Source organism: Eleginops maclovinus, chromosome 11, assembly GCF_036324505.1.
Source record: "Eleginops maclovinus isolate JMC-PN-2008 ecotype Puerto Natales chromosome 11, JC_Emac_rtc_rv5, whole genome shotgun sequence".
Taxonomy (NCBI): Eukaryota; Metazoa; Chordata; class Actinopteri; order Perciformes; family Eleginopidae; genus Eleginops; species Eleginops maclovinus.
The window spans coordinates 10,546,520-10,568,848 of record NC_086359.1 but is presented as its reverse complement, the minus strand read 5'-3'; the positions used below and the strand labels follow the sequence as shown (position 1 = coordinate 10,568,848).

The 22,329-nt window shown below is 41.2% G+C and overlaps 2 protein-coding genes across 3 annotated transcripts; one reads left to right on the top strand and one right to left on the bottom strand.

Moving 5' to 3' along the window:
- Positions 1–72: 72 nt before the first annotated feature.
- ublcp1 (ubiquitin-like domain containing CTD phosphatase 1) lies at positions 73–5,973 on the bottom strand. Of its 2 annotated transcripts, XR_010166760.1 has the most exons (12): positions 5,837–5,973; positions 5,228–5,504; positions 4,776–4,867; positions 3,977–4,062; positions 3,759–3,874; positions 3,339–3,437; positions 2,968–3,005; positions 2,152–2,250; positions 1,916–2,032; positions 1,694–1,821; positions 1,457–1,550; positions 73–1,426 (listed from the first exon to the last, which is right to left on the bottom strand). XR_010166760.1 is itself a non-coding variant. In XM_063894955.1 (11 exons), exons 2-11 carry the CDS (start codon positions 5,379–5,381, stop codon positions 1,523–1,525), a joined length of 957 nt encoding a protein of 318 aa, XP_063751025.1. In that variant the 5' UTR covers positions 5,382–5,504; positions 5,837–5,973; the 3' UTR covers positions 73–1,522. The 2 variants fall into 2 exon arrangements, 1 of the variants encoding a protein (XP_063751025.1); XM_063894955.1 differs by having other exon boundaries at positions 73–1,550.
- A 1,384-nt stretch (positions 5,974–7,357) lies between these two features.
- LOC134871932 (RING finger protein 145-like) lies at positions 7,358–20,596 on the top strand. Its single transcript, XM_063894954.1, is given in 13 exon segments — positions 7,358–7,528; positions 10,521–10,772; positions 12,380–12,488; positions 12,724–12,815; positions 13,472–13,642; positions 13,645–13,706; positions 13,865–14,040; positions 14,193–14,333; positions 14,438–14,620; positions 14,854–15,001; positions 15,251–15,373; positions 15,466–15,699; positions 16,287–20,596. Coding segments are annotated over 12 exon segments (2,283 nt in total). The 5' UTR covers positions 7,358–7,528; positions 10,521–10,588; the 3' UTR covers positions 16,947–20,596.
- The last annotated feature ends 1,733 nt before the right edge of the window (positions 20,597–22,329 follow it).

Below are 22,329 nucleotides of genomic sequence, written 5' to 3'. Positions count from 1 at the left end.
ACTGTGAACAATTATGTCAATACTCTGTGAATACTCTTTTGAAATGATTTAAGGAAGGATGAACACAGGCCATTTAGGTACAAAAAAAAGGTTTATTGTCATATTTACAGCCACGATGTCAGGGATGTGATGAGGAAAACATAAAAAGACAGATCTCAAGAAATCGTGCCATGAAATGAAAAAAGGAGTGAAATGTCCAAGAGAGCTGTAAACTTGACAAAATCTGAAAAAAAATCACATCCCTGATGTTTCCAAGAGCTTCAGGTGCTACTTGTTCATAAAGATGGGCACTTTCCCTTACTCTTTTTCATTCATAACTTAAAATCCATGTAAGTGCAGACACAATTAATTTCAATAATAAAGCAGCTACCAAACCCCCGCCCCCCCCCCCAAAAAAAGCACATTAAGTGCTGTCAGTTTCTTGCATTCCCAGCACCATCCCTTGTCATCATTTTGTTCTTAAACATTTGAAGTAACCTCACAAATATGTATTGAGGATTTCTTCATGACATAAAAAGAAAAGAAATATAAAGTCAATCCTTTGTATGTAACAGACCTGGCATGTGACAATGGGCAAAGCGCACACACACCGTTGAAACCTCCCCAGCCCACAGGCCTGTGTCCACTGACCCCGGCATACAAGTTTTCCATCAAAACATGCCCAATTTCTCTGATATTTTCGATACAACCGATCTCAATTTCAAGGCTGTTAATGTCCCAGTAACATTGAGGATTATTGCATATTATCACACAAATCAAATTGTGTTGTTGCAAGCATCAGTTAGAATCTCAGGGAGATATTTGTTTGACCCTTACTCTCAATACCGTCAGAATTAACATGCCAGAGGAACTACAGTAAAAATCCTATTTGTTAAACGTATCCTTCTTGTTGAACTCAACATTTGTTACTTTCATTTTGTAAATTCATTACATTAAGAATTTTGCATTAATTGTTTTCTGATGGTTAATCTCAATAGGGTGTGGGACACAACTTGATGACCTTTACCCTGGTGAAATCATATTTGTGTCAGTTTTCTTGCTTAGTGTAGCAGAAAGGATTAATAGTCAGAGCAAAGTACACTACCTATAAAGAGGGAATGCCGTAAACCCTATCCATATGTGCGGAAGGCCAAGCAGATTCAAGTAAGATGTATTTGAGACTCCTGCCTGAAGGAGGTGTGTAGCATTTTATTGGCCACCGTTGACCCGTACACTAACCCACACAGGTGTACTTTATGATCACTAAACGGATGTGTGGTAACTGCCATTATTATTGTAACGAATGCAAAACATAATTCCAAGATTTGGGCCAGAACATGCAAATGTCCAAATTGGGAAGCCCATCTCAGACCTGAGCTGTTGAGTGTTGGTGGCTGCATGGTTACTGTTGGATGGTGTGTGTGTGTGTGTGTGTGTGTGTGTGTGTGTGTGTGTTTGTGTGTGTGTGTACATGTGTACAAGAGAACTAGATGATAGGATGGTAGTGTCCATCTCAAGTCTTTGCCCAGGATGCCGTCCCTTTTCAGTGGTGCTGCCTCTTAGATAGGTACCTACACACATACACATACAAACATATATTTGTTGGTAAGTTTGAATTGATACAGTCTTAGATGTACAGTGTAGGCATTTAACTTTGAACTAACATATTTGTTTTCGTTGTATAAGGAAGTTCTAACAGGTACTGTGGGCCTACCTCTCCCAGTGTTTGTGGTTGAGTCCGCTGAAGTCCTCGAGCTTGGCGATTTCTTTGAGGTACTGAGCCAGTTTATAGAGCTCCCTGTCCTTCTCTCTGTTAAGGTGGGCCTTCATGAAGGGTCGAATCTAAGTCACACACACACAAACATACAATATAAGAATCAGCCAAACATGGGCATGATGTATGTATCAAACAATGACGATAATGCTGACCGCCTACCTTTAGTCCGTTTTGTGGGTTCATGAGGAAGTTTCGGCCGATGTCATCAAACATTATGGTGTTCTTCCTGTTGTAAAACTCACCGTACTTCCCCCATATCACGCCCAGGGGCTTCACCTGAACATTTCGATACAGCACAAATGAAGGTTCAAACCCAAATGGAGAAAAAAGCTTCTGATAAGGAATATGTGAAACTGCAGCAAAACAGGCCAACATGTCATAGTGTGTGTACAAACCTCCACAACCCCTCTCTTCGGGGTATGTACCGTGATCATTGCTGCACTGTCCAACATGAACGTAATCTTGTAATTAGGGTTGTCTATTACTCCCAGCTCCTACACACACAGACACACACACAGCAGACAGGTGGCAGTGTTATGTTCTTTTCGACTCTTAACCCAAAAAGTGTTGCGTTAAATTGACTAACACTGCCACCTCTTGGCAGAAAAGGGTACGGTACAGTAATAATAATAAAAATAATACATAAGATTTATATAGTGCTTTTCCTAATGCTCAAAGAAAACCAGAACAGAAACAACAGAGATATAAAAACACAACAAAAGTACTACATGCAGAGTAAAATGGGGGGGGAGTTGATTCGAGATTGAAAGCTAGAGTGAATAAGTGAGTGTTGAAAGATTTTGAAGGATTCCAGAGTGTTGGCCTTTCAGATGTCACTGAGGTAGGGGGGGGGGCAAGTTTGTTGATGGCTTTGTAGGTGAGAAGTAATATTTTGAAGTCAATCCGGTGTTTGATGGGGAGCCAGTGGAGGTCGTGGAGGATAGGGGTGATGTGATAGGAGTGTCGGGGGGAGGTGAGCAAGCTGGCAGCAGAGTTTTTGGACATGTTGCAGTTTATTTAGGATGTATGCAGGTGAACCGCATAGAATGCTGTTGCAGTAATGAAGTCGGGATGTAATGAAGGCATGGATCAGAGTTTCAGCAGCGGTGGATGAGAGGAAGGGTCTGATGCGGGCAATGTTTTTGAGGTGGAAGAAGGTGGTAATGGCAGCAGTAATGTAGCTTGAGCACAAACACAAGTGGAATACTTACTTTCATTTTGGCATCAATCCACTTCATACTTGTAGCAGCTGAAAAGAGAAAGCCAAGCAGAGATTTTGGGGTAAGAGCACACACAGGAAATCAAAAACAACAACAACAGCCCAAAAGATTCTGTGCATATGTCCTTAGCGGATGCAAAAAGGTAGTGTTGTACTGATGACATTCAGTGGCAAAATGTGCTGTCAAATAAACAAAATAAAAGGGGAATAATTAAGAAACTGCAGTGGAGTACATTTTGCATGTTCAAAGAAATGCAGCTATGCATGTTAACCAGAGCCTCCTCTTTTCTCATGCAATTTAGCCCAAATTAGAAAATAAATTAAATAAAGAAAAGTGAAAAAAGGGGGAGGGGAGATACATACACCAGATGACAATGTCATAGTCCTCGTACGCTGACGTCAGAAACTCGTGAAGGTACGGTCTCATCAGCTCCTGACCCGTTTCTGCACATGACTTGTGATCTGAATACGCAAAGGAGGCAGACATGAATACATGATGTTCGGATTCAACTAGCAACCATACAAACAGTGATGGTTTATACATTTGAAAGTGTCCTGACCTATTCACTTCCATTACAGAGTGATTCAGCAAAATAGAGATTTTGTATCAATATATAAAAAATGTGTTCATAGAAGTTTTAACCTAACAAGCCTCATGCAGATTTGACCCATATGAAATTAGTAGGAAAAGGAAACATTGCTGACACAGTGTTACAGACATACAGTCAGATTTCTATCAATCATTTTCTTAAAAACACAAATGTCGGTGTCACTGTAACGCACCGAACAGTGTGTAGTCCACATCCAGTACCAGAAGCCCCTTGCCTTCTCTGGGAGGGTTCATTTCCTCTACCTTGTAGTCTTTCACTCTGCGGGCGATCTTAGCTAGATTTTCCTCTCTGCAGACACAGAACAACACGTGTTTCTCATTTGTTAAGGGAATATTTCCAAGTTTAATCTTTCTTCTTTACATACATAGAATTTTCATTAAAATAGCTCACCTGTTCTCCACTTCAATGACCTCCTCCTCAATGTCAAAATCATTGACCACGTCATCATTCTCCGGAGGAGGGGCTAAAACCTCTTCCTGCACAAAGCAATAAACATGCACCGTTAAAGTGCACCAGTCAGCTAAGGGGAGCCCAGACACAACTAGGCATGGGATGATTTTAACCTTTAATGTCAAGTTTACTCAGGACAAAATAATATGCTATTCACTAAATATATTGGAGAAACCTTAGCTTGTGTTTTGTTAAAAACATTTTGAAACAAGTATTCATTAAAAATATGACAGTCATCCTTAAGTGAAATCAAACCAGCTTAAAGAAGACAATTCAAAATAATAAGGTCCCCAGCTATTAATAAAGGTTGAGTCATATTGCAAACATGTATTGAGTATTTTTTTACTTACATAATAGCCGTCTATCTTTGTGTTTCTAGGCTGTATTTTTCACTTTAATAACAAGCTAGATGGCTTTACAAGTCACACATGTGTCATGATTATCCCACCTATAAAATTGACCAAGATCAACCTGTTGTTGAATTTAAGCACAATCTGCAATAGCAGGATCGTCATCTAACAAACCACTCATTGACCATTTGATTCAAGCTAGATGGTGGCCGTAACTATTAACTAATAGTACGAGGAAATGCTTATTTGTTAATCTTTCAATAACTATCAGGTTTGGTTAAACTCCAAGTTAGTTGTTCACTTTGGGACATAGCCAGTTGACTTGGAAACTTGTAATACAAGAATATGTATATATAGTCAGTTAACTTCTCTTTCACACTGCCACCTACCAGGCTCTCTTCTCTGGTACCCATCATCATGATCTTAGTGTTAGGCTTCAGCTTCAGAGAGCCCAGCTTCACCTCATCTTCTGCAGGTTTACCTGAAGCAGGAATAAAAGAGAGAAAGAACAGAAGGAGAAAAGGGAGATTCATTCGGCTAATAAAAAACCCACAAACAAACACATACAATTAAACAAAATAGAATTTCTGAACTACAAACTAGGTGGAGAACTTTGCCACTCAAGCAGGTAACAGACAGAGATATTTGCGTGTTTGAACACGTACAACATCAGCTTATGCTATGAATCTGGATCCATGTAAAAAAAAAAGCCTTGAGCGACGTAGCGGTGGATTTGATCAGAAACTGATATCATTTAGGGGAGATGTTTCTTACATATAGTCAACAAAGACTGAAAGGCAAAGCAAACAAACTCAAGATATCTACATTTGTAACCACTCACCTTTGACTTTGAGTCCTAGTAGTTTTTGCCTCTCTGGCAGAACCCCAGTCAGGGTCTTGATGGACTGTTTCAGGTCCATCACTGTGTCCTCCTCAGACAGAGAACTGATGGAGTACTCCTGACCTCCCCACTTTATGATCACTGATACTGACATGGCACACACGGGCTCTTCACACACATACACGCACTGCAGCTGGAGGAATGCACGTGCACATACGAATGCAAACCCTTTCAAGTAAAAATACTTCCAGCTACAGTTACATACATGCACACGTACCTTGCAGAGAGAGGGGACAAGAAACAAGGAGGTGTCAGAAACCAACAGTGTGGTTTGATGTTGCTTGAGCAATACGTAGAAAGTAGCTAACAATTAAAGACATAGAGAAAATTATGCCAGCCTTATTGTAAAACACGTGTTGTTTTGACTGGCTGATTAAAGAAACAACGGCCAAATGCCACCTTAATCGCCTCAGACACTTTGAACGTGTATGCTGTTGATATTTTTAGCATGAGATGGCTAACACTGACTAGCAACAATGTAAACACGCCAGGCAACGAGCCAACAAGCTAGCATTAGCTCGCTAATCTACAAGGTGGTGGTATCCTTACCTGGTATAGCAAGCTAGAATGTAATGCTGGACAAACACTGTCAAATTACTTCGGAAAGTTGAATGAATGAATTAAGTTTTCCGTTCAGTTTCATTCATCGAGCAGCGAATATCCTGGCGTCCCGAATCCTACCGGTAGTGACGTAGTAAAAAAAACTTCGTTGCTATAGTGACCATGATTTAATATATTAACGTAAAATTGTTTTTCCACCACTGACTTCATAGTAAGGCCATCTAATAACATTTCCGTCCGTCAATGTCTTATTTTAAAGTAGCAAATCTAAAGTCCTAAATACTGTTGCAAGGAAAAGTAATTGATCCAACATAATTAGGTAAACGTTGACCTATATTAATTAGCACAAAAAGAAGAACATTTCAATATCTTTCCTATTTCAGTATTTTTCCTATTGTTTGAATGTCATCTGACTCCAAAAATCCATACCCATATTATTGCTACAGTGGACGAATATGGCCAAAATCAGTTTTTAATGAAAAAAATATATATCAATAACTTTTGTTGTCATTTGACACAGAGATTCAAAATCAATTCAGCAGTGTATAAGCCACTACACTGGACAAGAAAGACGCATCTCGTTTGATTATATTGTAGTCCACCTTCTATTTTAAATGAACATAGTTGTGAAAACATAAGGACTTAAAAAAAAACACATTCCACTTCATGTGACCCAGTGACACCAAACCCATATCAGATATCATTACTTCTTTAGACATATTAAACACATCCCCTTTTCTATTGGATATACATCCGATGTAATAATGTCTTCAATGTCGTGTGACCCAGTGACTTCAACAACATATTATTGCTACACTGGACAAATAAAACACACCTCCTTTTATTGGGTTATAGTCCATCTTTTTTTTGGATGGAAAACGCTTTTGATGTGTTAGTTTCTAATTCATTGAGTGTGTAGTGTTCCTAATCATTACTCCTCCCCCTGTCCCCCATATTTTGGGGGACTTTTATTTCTATGATTTGCTATGCTTTTTAATTCTACCCCACTACAATTCAGATACAAATAATGTGCTTTTACTTAACTACATTTATTTAATATCGTTTGTTACTTTACAGATTTGGATTAATAATATGAAATATAATAATACAAAATACTTTATTTACATTGAGTAACATTACAAGCTACTCTGCAGCATACAAAGTAATTAAAAAGAGCTCCACCTTTACCAGCTTTGATAAATACTTAATGGCATCAATACTAACAAATCAAAACATATATTATTCTGAAATGGGCTAATTTGCATTTGGAGTACTTTACTTTTGATCCTTTAAGTATGTTTTGATGCTAATACTTTGGCACTTTTACTTGAGTAACGTATTGCATTCTGGAATTGTACTTGTAACAGAGTATTCCTACACTCTGGTACTTCTATTTTTACTTAAGTACAAGATCTGTGTACTTCTTCCACCTATGAGGATAACACGGGACCAAAATATGCAACGGGACAAGAGGCTCTGCGCATGTCCAGTAGATCCTCCTCGGTACTTCGGGGTAATGGATGCTAGGTGAGATGAGCGGATCGGCCGCATCCTTTGAGTGTGAGGCGCTTCCATCAAGAGGACCGTTAACTCGGGCGGTGCCGAGTTAAAATGGTCGATATCCGACCCGAAAAGTATCCCGAAACAGTTGTACATATTGCGAACATCGTCCTACGGAATGTAAGCTCTCTTTTTTGCTTATGAGTCTTGGCTATTCGCCATAGCTAGCTCAGGATCTACCAGTCTGCTTGCTAGCTGTCCTACAGTTAAGACTAAACGCTAGTGGCTAAGGGGGAAACAGTTTGTGCTAATCGTTAGACGAGGCAGATAATACTCTTAAGATAACACTGTCTAGCTTTCATGTGAGTGTGTGTGGATGCCTGTATCTAAATAGTAGCATTAGAACAAAGTTAACGCGTTAGGTGTGTTTTTATTTCCTGTTTTGTTGAAGGGAGCTCGGTTGTTGACAGTAGCTAACAGGCAGAGATGCTAGCTGACTACGTTAGCTTGAATTGTTGGCTCTGTGCCTGCTGCCTGCTCGATGCAGTTCATCATCCCTACACAGCACGTACGCTGATATAGATATATTACAAACTTCACAACTGGAGAAACATAACCTATTAGTTTGCTTTTCAGTCACCTAGTATACTGCAAATATGAAACTGGTCTCTGGTTAGCAAAGTGTTGCAGTCTTTACGGGCCAGTTTAGAGATTTTTTTTCGTCCGTCGAGACGGGGGGGTTACTACAGTTCATTGCGTATCACAAACGATGCAGCACTCACTCATCCATAACGTGTGTAGTGCTGATGTCTCATAAGCGAGCATGAATATAAATACACCCATTTCGAATAAATCCAACCATACCATGCAATGTAGCTGTTAATGGATTACGAAAGATAAAAATAGTGTGCAAGACTTTGCCTTATATAAACTCGGATTCTGCGAAGTGATCTCTCTCTGACCACTGATAGTCCTGGTGAGTTCAGAGTTATGTAAGTTTTAATGGTCTTGTACTGGGATGCAGGAATATGAAGGGGATTGGAAGTCGACTCTACAATTTCAAGTGGATCATTATGAAGTGATTAGAAATGTGTCTTTTAAGTGCAACACCAGAAGCTTGAGGTGGATTGATCAAACCTTATTCTGTTGTGAGGATCATTAAACTCCATTGCTAAAAGGCCTTTTGTTGTCATTAACTTGCAATTAAAAAAAAGACTGCAGGATATTTTCTGTTGCAGCAGGATCTATTCTAAACCTGACAGGAAATATGAACTAAAATTGCCTTAGAGTAACTGTTTATAACAACTAGTTATTATTTTCATATGATTTGAAAGTGGTTAAGCCAAGGGAAATTTGTTAAACTACTTGCATCCAGACGCCAATCAATTAATCAAAGTCTCTGGTAAAGTCAATATATGAGTTTAGAAACTACAATAAGATGTGCAAAATGAATGCATAACTCTGTTTACAACTAACTACAATGTGTTTCCAGCAATACTCGCTTACAGTAACCCACGTTGCGTTTCACTAGACAGTGTTGTATAAAAGGAAATAAATATGCTACTAATTGTATGCTGTAAATATAAACAGCACAGTGTATGAAAAACTGACGAAGCATTTTTTATATGTGAACAAACAGATTTCACCAGTGTGCCTCATTTATCACGCCTGATGTGGAGTTGAACCAGCATAAAAACACTTGAAGGATTCCCAGCTTGTTTTCTGTTTCCTGTGCTTATGTTAAGTTTTCTGCTAACAAAGGCCTCGATTTCTTTTGTGAACTTCAATGTGATTGATTATTAACCGATAGATTTGACTATGCAAATTATAGATTTGCATGCAGTTCACATACATATGTCTCATCTCAACAAGCCTTTATGTAATTTACTGTACTGTATATAGTCTCATTTTTGGGACTTGAACAACATATCCATGGATTGTGTTTCCTACATTCAGCAGCGAGGGACATGACACACATAAGCAGGGTAGGAGGACAGTCAACATAGTTTTATCCGGGAGATAATGTAGTGTCAGACAAACTCGCAATACCAAGTCCAAAAGGAAATGTAAAATACACTAGACAAAACTATTGGGACACCTACAAATTACACCCAAATGCCAAATTCGTTGGTATTAATATGAAGTTGGTCCCCCCTTTGCAGCTTCAACAGCTTCCTCTCTTCTTGGAAGGCTTTCTACAATATTTTGAAGTGTGTCTGTGGGAATGTTTGCCCATTCATCCAGAAGAGCATTTGTGAGGTCAGACACTGATGTTGGATGAGAGGTCCTGGCTCGCAACATCCGTTCTAGTTAATTCCAAAGGTGTTGATGTCAGTCAAGTTGTTCCCCACCAAACTCATCCAGCCGTGCCTTTAGGGACCTTGCTGTGTGCACTGGGGCACAGTCATGCTGGAGCAGAAAAGGGCCTTCCCCAAACTGTTTCCACAAAGTTGGGAGCATAGAATTGTCCAGAATGACTTGGTAAGATGAAGCATTAAGAATCCCCTTCATTGGAACTAAGGAGCCAAGGCCAACCCTAGAAAAACCACCCCCATATACCAGAGTGTCCCAATATTTTTGTCTATATAGTGTATCTGACATGAATACAATGCTACAATGCTTCCCGGTCATATGTCGTGTTTTCAACATTACTTTCTGGTTGTGACTCTCACCCTTACACTTCTTAAACACCACTTGTGTTTCTTTTGATTTATACTTGTGTTTGCCTGCAGTCATTTCATGGACGTCTGTTTATTCTTATAAAACAGTTGCTAGATGTTTCAACAAGTATTTCTTGGGGGTTCTGTCGGTGGTCTAAATGGTGGAACATTAGTTTTAAAGCCTGGCTATTGTAGGGTAGCTTTTTATACTACAAGCCACGACAACATTTTACTCACAAAAAATACTTTTGGGTCTTAAAATAATTAGCAGTTAGTTTATGTAAATGCACTTCCTGTTGCGTGTAGATAAAATAGCAGTTTCATCTCCCCTGCATCCTTTTGCACTTCCGTAATCTGTCTCTCTACCTTCCTCTGACCTCTCTCTCACTTCCACCTCAGGTGTTGTTTACTGAGGGCTGGATTTCATCTGTTTGCTCTCTACATCTCTTAACGGCTTCTTATCTGCCCTGCATCCTGTTCAAATCTATTTTTTTTTGTCTCTTTCTCTGCAGCGCGCCCACTTTTTACATCCCGTTTTATTGGTCAGTTCTGCCTGCCGATCAGAGGTTAAGCTGAGGCCATGGCAGTGAAGGACTGCGTAGAGTCGGTGCTCAATGTGGGTCTGCGGGTTCCCAGCATCATGCTACTGGATGTCCTGTACCGCTGGGATGTCAGTTCCTTCTTCCAGAAGATCCAGCGCTCCAGTCTCTCCAACAACCCGCTGTTCCAGTACAAATACCTGGCCCTCTACCTGCACTACGTAGGTCAGTATTGACCTCAAACACACACAAACACACACTCTGACACATAGCCTGTTCCAATACAATCCACTGTATTAACATTTCTCAGAGGATTAGAGCAGCGCATTATACAAATGCTTTGCGTTCTCTGCACTCAAAAGCATTTTACACTTTTGACAAATGCATTATGAGCAAATGTCAATGTTATCAGTGAAGTTATGGTTTATGGTATCTGTTTTGGTCGGGGAATATTTGACTGGACTAGCAGCACATGCAGCATTTGTTCCGCTGGCTTTTTACGTGGGTCAACAACAGCCATCAGTCACACTATTATCTCTCGTGGTTGGATTTGCATGGTTCCTTTTCTCTCCTTTCTATGTGAGCCTTTTGTACCTAAACCGTGTCAGTTTGACAATGCTCACACATTGGTAGGTAGTAAGCCATGAGGGTCTTCTTTGTAGTGATTTCAGGGCGCTCAGGAGGGATTGTTTGGCACAAAGTCAAGTGGAGTGGGACCAAAACAATCTGTTGGTAAAATAAAAAAGATGGATGATGCCTGAATTAGTTTTCCTCCTCCAGCCATGGGGTTGTTGCCTCAGCAGTGGCAGTGTGAGTCAGCTGTGCCAGTCCGAAGCAGTGTGTCGGTGTCAAGTGTGTAGGTAGCTCTGTCAGAACGAAGCCAAAGAGCAATTTACAAGTGTAGATTAGTTAATTTTAGGTTAGTATTTTCACACAACAGGCCATAACCTCCTTTTGAGACAGAGTATCATCCCAGAACACAATGCATGGAATATACACTTGAGTCGGGTTACCAAAAAGCCTGTGATGAGTTCACAAAGTCAAGGTCTCTGCAGCACAGGGAGCCAGCCCAGTCCAGCTGAAGCCCTGACTGACAGTGACAGTGATGCGAGGGTGACGTTGACTCAGCAAAGTCTGATGATCAGACTGGTTTGACCTAGCTATAATAAAACAAACAAGCACAGTGTTGCATTTTCTCTGTGTGTTTGTGTGTGTGTGCTGTCAGACTATGCTGCAGTTGGCTAATGAGCCAATAGGCTTGGTATGTGCTGATGAGCGCTGTAGCTGGACAGCATAATAAAAGAGGGAGAGAGTCAGTAAAACCAAAGGAACTGTTGCTATGCACTGAGGAGTTTTTGGTGCATGTTATGTTGTATGATATTCCTGTTGTCTGTTTTTGAAAGAAAGAAAGATTCAACTTTATTGTCATTGCACAGAGTATAAGTACTAGGACAACGAAATGTCGTCTCTGCATTTGACCCATCCTAGTGTTAGGAGCAGTGGGCTGCCATTATGTACGGCGCCCGGGGAGCAGTGTAGGTAACCAGTGTCTTGCTCAGGGACACCACGGTGGCACTTGGTCTTTCGGGGACTTGAACTGGTGACCTTCCAGTTCCCAGGCCAAGCCCCTATGGACTTCGCCACCACCGCCCTTTCTTGACTGTCAAAAACATTTCCCTGCAATTACATTATTATTAAGTAAATCAATTTTGTGTTAGTATGGTCGTCAAACAGGAAGACACAGAGATACTTTTATAGTATCCCTTTTTACTTGCTTTGTTGTCTCTTACCTACTATGTGCATGTGTGTCTGCATGATGTATTACATTGCAGGTTACATCCTGAGCTTGGTGCTCCTGACTCTGCCTCGTCAGCACCTGGTTAAACTCTACCTGTACGTCCTCACGGCCCTGCTGCTGTTTGCTGGTCACCAAGTCTCAAGGTACACACTTACACTTTGTTGATTTTGTAGGGAGACCATATGAGCATTCACTGTAAGTTTATAATATATCGTGTTTTACCCACAAAATATACCAAAAGCTGGTATGAGTTGTTCTTAAGCTAGGTTTAAATGAATAGCGATAAAACCGTGTGAGCTTGAAGTCAGTTGTGGATAATACCTCACAATAGACCTGCTTTAATTTGATCATTTTTACCTTTTTTAAATTTTTTTTCAGGGATTATGTGCGCAGTGAACTAGAGTCTGGCTTTGAAGGACCTGTCTACCTTGAACCCCTCTCCATGAACAGATTCACCACTGCACTCATAGGTACAGTATGACACATGAATGCACCAAGACGCCGTACGCGTCTTGCACAAACCCAACCATCGGGACATGTGTGGGTTATTTAGCAGCTCTTTCTCAGCGCACAGGATGCTCTTTTTCACACTCTGATCTTGTCTCTCCTCTCCTTTGTGGTTACTTGTCGTTAGAAAGGTCTAGAAAAGTTTCTTATAAGAATAGTAACATAGTTCTTCTGTCATTGTAGTACTGCAATATATGCAGAAGTACTATTTAAACCCAAGTCTCTGTGACTGCAAGAATCCATCCTCTATAAATTAGGCACTGAATCTTTGGGGAGTTGCAGCGAATTGCTCAGCTATATTAAAAAGCATCTCTTAAAGGTCATATGACTTGGCTGCTCTTCGCTCAACTCCTTCTGATCACCAACTCCTGGCCCTATTGCTGTGAAGCTGGTCCGTGTTGAATTGGAAATTGTTAGGAGTTGCAATGTTTTGATCTCACTGCAGAGGAGTTGTTGACTCTCCTGTGCTATACAGAGACCACGCTGAGTTCTGATTTCACTGCACCGGGACAGCTCGAGCAAGCAGACATAACATGGTTACAGTGACAGAGATACAGCGCTGCGGAGAGAGGGGGGTATTTCAATATGTGGTATGTTTCATCCTCTCTTCCTCTCTCAGGTCAGCTGGTGGTGTGTACACTATGTTCCTGTGTCATGCAAACCAAGAGGATTTGGCTTTTCTCTGCTCACCTCCTCCCTCTGGTGGCCAGACTGTGTTTGGTGCCGCTGGAGACCATCGTCTTCATCAATAAGTTCTCCATGATTTTCACAGGCCTAGAGGTCATCTACTTCTGGCTTCTAATTTGTTGGTACCATATAACCTGGCCAAGACGGCCTACAGGGAGCTGGCTCAGGTAATAATGGAGTTGTATGGCCCAATGTGGCCATCTTTCTCTGTTTTCATTCAAATCGTGCAGTCCTGAGAGATTCCGTCACATTTAATATTAATGCAATCCTGTCTTTTCCCTGTTGCCTCCGTCTGTCCTCCTCTGCATCTCTCCCTCTCCCCCAGGTGGTGGAAGTGTACGGGCTGCTAGCGTTGGGTATGTCTCTGTGGAACCAGCTGGTACTTCCAGTTCTCTTCATGTGTTTCTGGCTCCTGCTGTTCGCATTGCAGATCTACTCCTACTTTAGCACCCGAGACCAGCCTACCTCAAGGGAGAGGCTCCTTTTCCTCTTTCTTACCAGGTAGAAGCATCACACGAGCGAACAGTCTGCTTGAGTGTGCTTTGTAAATAAGCAGATTGTTTTGGAGTTATTGTTCTGTTTTTGTTTTAATTTGCCTTGTCCTGTAACCATTGTTTACTCTCCTCTTCTGTCTCCTCTCTCCATGTCCTCAGTATTGCAGAATGCTGCAGTACGCCGTACTCCCTGCTGGGTCTGGTTTTCACCGTCTCCTTCATCGCTCTGGGGGTTCTCACACTCTGCAAGTTCTACCTGCAAGGTTACAGAGCCTTTATGAATGACAACACCATGCACAGGTCAGTTGTGTGTGTGTGTGTGTGTGTGTGTGTGTGTGTGTGTGTGTGTGTGTGTTGTGTGTGTGTAATCACTATGGATGTTTGTTTCCTGTGTGTCTGTGCAGGGGCATGACAGAAGGCATCACCCTGCTGATCCTCGCTGTCCAGACCGGCCTCATCGAGCTTCAGGTCATCCACCGAGCCTTCCTCCTCTCCATCATCCTCTTCATTGTTGTTGCTTCCATCTTGCAGTCCATGCTGGAGATAGCTGACCCCATAGTCCTGGCCCTGGGAGCATCAAGAGACAAGTAACATACATTTACCATTTATTGATTATCTGTGCCATAGATAATCCTGAAATAGAGTCCCATGTCTTTCAACATGGACAAAAAAATGCCTAGTGACAACGTAACCTATCTCCTTTTTGTTATTATTACCCAAGAAATGCTTTTAGAGAATGAATGTGTTAAAGCGAACACATCCACGATGGTACAGACGGAGCTGATGGTTTTCTCTTCGCTCCCTCCTCTCGTTCCTTTAGGAGTTTGTGGAAGCACTTCAGAGCAGTGTCTCTGTGCCTCTTTCTGCTCATCTTCCCAGCCTACATGGCCTATATGATCTGTCAGTTCTTCCACATGGACTTCTGGCTACTGATCATCATCTCCTCCTCCATCCTCACATCACTGCAGGTAACACAGACACACACACAGAGCATGCACAAACTATTGAAGGTACCCAAAAACGCCCTGGATGTTCATGTAAGCACAAAGATGTGTAATTGTACCTAAAATGTCTCAATTCATAGAGAAAGAATGTAATAGAAACCCTGTCCTACTAAACCCTCTCTGCCTGAGGTGTCCTAACCATCTGTACTTGGTGATTAATTATTGAATGTAATAACATCAACATGCTGAGACTCTCTCGTCCGTCTCCCCCAGGTCCTCGGCACTCTGCTGATCTACATTCTCTTTATGGTGGAGGAGTTTCGAAAAGCTCCAGTGGAGAACATGGATGAAGTCATCTACATTGTCAACGGGACGTACCGACTGCTGGAGTTCCTGGTGAGTGTCACACTTTAGAAGACACCACGGGCCAAAGGCACTGTTGACGAATATTGCTTCTATGGCATGTTGCTGATTATCTCTTCTGCCAGGTCGCGGTGTGTGTGGTGTGCTACGGCGTGTCGGAGACGGTATTTGGCGAGTGGAGTGTGATGGGCAGCACCATCATCCTGGTCCACTCCTATTATAACGTCTGGCTCAGAGCACAGCTGGGCTGGCAGAGTTTCCTGCTCAGGAGAGACGCTGTGAACAAGATCAAAAGCCTCCCCACGGCCAGCAACACACAGCTGGAGCAGTACAACGACATCTGTGCTATCTGCTACCAGGTATCAACTGGTTTCCTGTGTTTCGTTAAAGCCAGCACATGGCCAAGAATCAATTACAGGCTTCAGACTCGACTAATGTGAAATTTGTTTTGATACATGTTAAAAGCAGGATTTGTCCGTTGCTGTTTATAAACACATAATTCAAAGTTGGCCCCTCCTCCCCGGCTTAATGGTGGAGTGCAGAGAGAGAGAGAGCAAGTTAAAGAGCTAATGAAGAAAGGGGACAGTGTTAGCATGAAGTAGGCAGTGATCAGGAAGATTAAAAGATAATTTGCTAATTGTTTCAGGGCAGTTAGGCTCTAAAGCCTGCTGTTGTGGGCTACACACCAACTGCCCAAAGGCTGACATCCATAAAGGGGCCACACTTAGCAAAATAAGAATAAAATACTGGCTGGAGTAGGGTGCCGACATACACCCTGCTGCACACTTCTAGTAAGCATAACTGATGATTGACAGGGATTGCTTTTCTGAGTCTTCACATTGTTATAAAGAAAATGCCTGCATAGTATAGATTCAATGATACGGCACTGTGGTTTTTGAAATGTCACAGGAACCTAACACAGCTTGTGTGTGCTCATTTCCTCCAGGACATGAACAGTGCCGTGATCACTCCATGCAGTCATTTCTTCCACGCTGGCTGTCTGAAGAAATGGCTTTATGTCCAGGAGACGTGCCCCCTCTGCCACTCGCAGCTCAAGAGCCTACCAGCAACCCCCAACCCAGAAGCCCCTGCAGCCAATCAGAGCCCTGCAGTGCAGGAAGAAGCACCTCAAAAGCAGACAGATGACTCTCTTGTAGATGGTGGGAAGCAGGAGGGAACAGCAGAGCAGGAAGGAGGCAGCGGAGCAGCCGTGTCAGCTGGAGAAACCTCCTCCTCCTCCTCCTCCTCCTCCTGTGGTGTGCCCTCTACTTCACAACACCTGGCCAAGGCTCCTTCTTCTTCTTGTTCTTCTTCTTCTTCTATTTCTTCATCCACACTTGTGACTGAATCACATAAGCAGTTGCTCACAGATCATCTGTCTTCGTCTTCCTCCTCTTGCTCTGGTACATTGGACATGACTCCATCTCTCTCCCACCCCTCCTCACAACCACCGGCCCAGGTGAGCCCTACTGAGCCTGAGCCCGCCCCTTACCTAAACACAGGCTTCCTATTGGACAGCGCGGAGTCAACTGCTGGTCAATCATCAGAGCTTGACCCGCCCTCTTCCTCTTCTGAGAAACAGTCGCCTCCTCCCTGCAGCCTCTGAGCCCTGTTGTAACAACACACACAGATCTGCATGCACATGTAAACACAATCTTAATACTCCCATCTACCAGTATTCTGCCTATATTATACTTATCCAGCCAGTGGCTATCACATCATGTCAGACATTGAACTCCAATCCTCTCCATTTTGTAAAAAAACCCATCTCTAAGCTGATAGTCATCACTCAGCATTAAAAGAAACTCACATGATGACAACATGTTGCCATCCCACGGCTAACAGTCTGTCTAAATGTATTTCCATGAGGAGTTTAACTTTCATGCCAGCAAAGATTTTAATTTCCATTCAACATAAGGAAGGGGAATGAAGTTATCTCATCTCTAAAATAGTTGGTAGTTTGACATCATGTCCACGAAATGTGAAATCCTGAATGAAACTGAAGAACCACATCACAGCTCTTACATTGATATTAGTCCTAAAATGATGCTTATGTCCCTCGCATTTCATGTGGTGTGTGCTCCCATCATGCCTTTGTTTGTGCAGCTTCTCTTTAATGCTGTGCATCTGGTGGTATGTGGGTTTTCTTTGTAGTCCTGTATGTGCCATGATCTAACGAGGAACGGTTTGTAGGTTTAGAGAGCCGTGATGGGCCAGAGAAAACCGATGGTTGCATTAGTTAAGTCATAATGATCATAAAGTCTTTAGATTTCTCCATCGGTTCCATAAAGATATTTGGTGGTCTCTGTTGGATGACAGCAGTGAGTGAAGACACTGAGCATTAACGGACTGAATGTTGTTTCTTGAGGCCATCACGTGACCTGAAGCCCGGTGCTAAGCAGAGAATACATGACGTGGTCTATTTAAGTGTTACAGTGTGAACAAATCAAAGGGTTCACAGTGGAAGAACTAATTAATTTCACGTGTCAAGCTTTCTTTCTCTCTCTTCTTCTGCTTCAATATTTGAATCAAACTTGTTTGGCTGGTCCCAGCAATCCGCATCGCCAAAACTTTTGTATAACTGTTAAAAAGATGTTATTTTTGAGATAACTTTTACATTACTGCTTTATTGGACAGCCCGCAGTGCAGACGGACTGAAAACAAGGGAGAGAAAGACAGTGGGGGGAGACGAGACGCGACAGAAGCCGTGGTTTTGTTGAGAATGTGGTGGGGGTATTATCCCCTGGTTGTCTTTACTTCGTTCATGGTACTCATCCGCACTCATTTCCCTCAGCTCAGCTAATTTAACATACATACATATATACATATATATCTATATGTTTATTTAAGCAGTCGAATTTACCATTGCCATTAATTCATGGCAGGAGCCAACCATGCTCCATCCAGCTCCCTGTTAAACCAATCACATCAAAGAACCCAGTTTTTCCTGAGACCATCCCTATCCTGCTGCTCAGTCACTCCATGAAATGTTATTACCAGCAAATTGAGCCGTTTGATAGGAATGCTTTTTCCCCCCGCACATGTTGGTACACTCTGTCGGCACCTGTGATTAGTAAATGGGGCCGGACGGGATGAAGTGTGTGTGAGTGTGTGTGTGTTGAAGAGTCTGAATGAGAGACTGACACTTGAGAATGCGAAGTCCTGATGCACGCTTATATGTAGAGCCTGCACGCTGCCACTGTTACCACAGCATTTATTTGTGTCTCCAATGTGCTCTAACCTTGCTACCAATTTAATTTGTTTTGCCATTTTCCCTATTCTTGTTTTTGGGGTGGGGGGGGGGGTTGCATTTGCACTAATGTCATTTATACTAGCAACGCTCCAAAGCTGTTCTTCGGCTGTAAGCAACCAAATACCCTCTGAAGTGTTTGTGTACGAGGAGACAGCCCAATCTGTTGGTGTGTAATGTATATAAATGTTGCTCTGTATGGCATCTATATTAAATCAGAGGAGTGTTGATATATAAATAGGATCAGGGCTGGGTTCCTCCAAAGCTTCCATGTGGTTTGATGTTCCCGATTACTTCACATGTCTGTGAACAAAGATAAACTCGTGTGTGTGAGAGAAGCTTTTGGGGGAACCACGCCTCTGATGTGTGTGACCAGCCAGTGTTGCTGCTTCTCCGCTCTGTATGACGCGTCTTTGAGCTGGTGTGATCACTCTGATGCCCTCTAATGTTAGGAGTGGGATCAGCATGGTGCCGACGGACAGGAGAAGCTCTAGTTAACCCTCAACTGTATTCCTTGCTACCACTATAACTTAAGGTCTTATTACTATGAATGAATTAACTGTTGACATTAGAAAGTGTTGGCTGCAGGGCTGAGAATGAATACATAATCGATGTAGGATCAAACCGGGCCAACGCTGTTTATCTCTGTTTTTTTGTTTTTTTTAAAGAGATGAAAAGTTTGATGTATTTTGCACTTGTTCCTTGAAAAAGATGAACATAAGGACTTTTCTGTATTCTTGAATGACTCATGCTCATTTTTATTATCAAGCTCCATTTCTTTGACTTTGAGTAAAACAAAACACTTCAAATGGTTACAAAGATTTAAACCTCCTCACACACATTTTCATTGTGGAGCATGAGAGCTTTGTCGAGCAGAGCAATCACCTGCACGACAAAATGTCCCATGCTCCACACGAAGAGAACCGCCCTTGGCAATTGCATTTTAATTTGCAGTATTAAGTGATAAAGCCTGTCAGCTGTAGATTCCAGATGTATTTGCTTACTTTATACTCCATGTTGGAGAAATTGCAGTTATTCAGTCACTTTTCTAGACAATGAACTGTGACATATTTAATTTTTATCTTAAGCTCAATGTTTTATTTGTGACTATACGATACTTTTATCTGATAACCAAGAAATTAGATAAGTAAAACTACGCCTCTCAATGTTTAAATGCATTATTTGCATGCGTCTGAGATTTCATCTGTGGAATTGACTTCATTTAAAAAGTATTATTTATTGTTTAGGCAAGTTGTTTGTGAGCTACTGCCAAACACTTGCAGGACTCTTCTTTGCTGCTCGTAACATTGAGCAGGAAACATTTTACATAGCAGCTCCTGTCAGCTGTGAGCTTTATGCTCTGAAAAAACGGTACATTTGCAATAAGTCAGTTCATGTAAGTTATATTTTATTATTCATCCTGATCAAATTGCTGTGAAAATACCACTACAAAAGTGACTTGAATATCCCAGTATTTCTTAAAATGATACAGTTAATGTATATTCATTAATAAAAAAAAAAGTTTGTATTGAATTTTAAGTAGTAAGCAGGAGAGGATCTGAATGCATGTATCCTATGAAGGCTGAAGTTACTTTCCCATCTGAAATCCTGATATTTCTGAGGCTAAATGTATCACTGAAAAATGAAGCATATATTGTAATGGAATCTATAGCTGTAACAGAGCACTCATATATTTCCTGAATGCATTTTTAACAATCATATTAGAAAAACAAACACTGCTGTCCAATGCTATTGCCTCTGACTAACAGATGTTGTTCAGGGCAGCTCTGACCGAGATTCCCGACAGACATTTGTTTAATTATTTTCTGTTTCTTTTGTCTGTTTTATTCCAGACACATTTGGGACCTCCTCTGTAAAACCTGACTCTGAATGCCAGTTCTGTTCTGTTAAAATGCTCTACGGTTGGTTTTGGAATTTATGCCTGACATTGCCTTGGTTATTTTACAAAATTGAATGTCAGAAATAAAATTAACCATCCGTTCTGACCTCATGCTTTACTTGATTTGTATTTGGAGTATGTCATGTCATTTTATTGTGCAGAAGCGAGGCAATTTAGTAGAAATGTGTGAAATTGTAATATTATTATTATTGGTTGTAGTATTAGCAAGCCTAGTATTTAAATACAAGAATGTATTCGAATACAAACTGTACAATATAAAATGATCTGTACTGGATCATACAGCCTTTACGACATAGTAATAGGCAGTACAACAAAGTGGTAAGGTTTATCATCACAGACATTTCAGCGATATAAATACAGAAATGACACCATGCATAAAAATGTGTTTTATTCAGAATAATGTATTAGTTTATGTTATGTCCTTCAGGTAAAGGTCTGCCTGAGCGTGTAGTTGGAAGAGATAGCCACAAGATGGCGCTGTTGGGCCGTTTTTAGTCCGTATGAGAAGCGATCAAGGAGCCGAAGCGCTCGTGAGACGCACACACACACGCACACATACATACACACACGCACACACTCCGAAGAATATTTATATCACAGTAAGGTACTCTTATCGTGGTTTTTCATCCTTTTACTCTTTTTTTTCGGATATCGTGTTCTGTTTTTTCAATTGGGAAACTGGCGTGCTTTTTATGATTACTTTATTATTATTTATATCTCGCCTTTTACGTTTCTAACATACGCCTTGATTAGTTTTGATTTCATTATAATATCTTCACTTCAGCTAAAGTTACCTTTTTGTTCTATGAGGGATTTGTTTATTTGAGTATTCCAGCAGCCTTTTGATGTAAAAAACCTGTAGGATAACAAGCACACCTCTGGGGTTTTTTTGTACATAAATGAACAAATCTGTCAGGATCTTCATACAACGATAATATCCCTTCCTTAAGGTTTAGCAGAAGGCTCACATTTTAATAAAACATTTGGTAAGTTTTTCTTTTTGAAGGAGAACTCATTAAAAGTGCAAGTTTTTTAGATTAAATATTAGCAACTATACACATTTAAATTCCCATGAGAGCTGACACAGATAAATGTTGGGTTTTTTTGTTTTTTTTTAAACTGGCATAAATGCTTTAAACCATCTCCCATCGATCGCAACACCAGAGCCATCCCCACACTCCTCCATTCACATATATTTTTTCTTCAGCTGTGAACCCGTTTAAATCCTTGACGGCCTGATCCTCCACTGTGTCTCTCTCCCTCTATAAGCAGCAAACTGGAGCATAAAAGACTCTTATTCTCCATAATCAAGGTCAAGAGCACTTTTCAATAACCTTTGGGAATTAAACGCTGGAACTGCGCCAGCTCGACCTGCCAATCATTTTCACAGCCAGCTGAATAATCCAAAAGTGTTTGACCTTTCTGCACCTCGACAGATCAATACCCTGTAGCTTTATTTTATTAAACGAGTTCAAGGAATTATCTAATAATATTTGTATTTTGTTTGGATTCCCTCTCGCCGTGATAAATTGTTTCAAATAACAGATGGTGCTTGAGGGAGAGACAAAGCAGGGAAATCTGGTAGCAATTATCCTCAATTATGTTCATTGTTATTTTGAGCTAATTATTGTTATTGTCACTTTTGTTTGTGCGTCTTGCGGCGCTAGCCTGCAATAAGCAGGCCCGAGGAAGACAATGGGGAGCAGGCATATGTTGTGACGATGAAATATGGCTTCTATAATGGAGCCTAACCAGTTGGTCTAAATAAAACTTAGATTTAAATGTACATGCTGAGATTTTAAGACTGCTAATGACCCC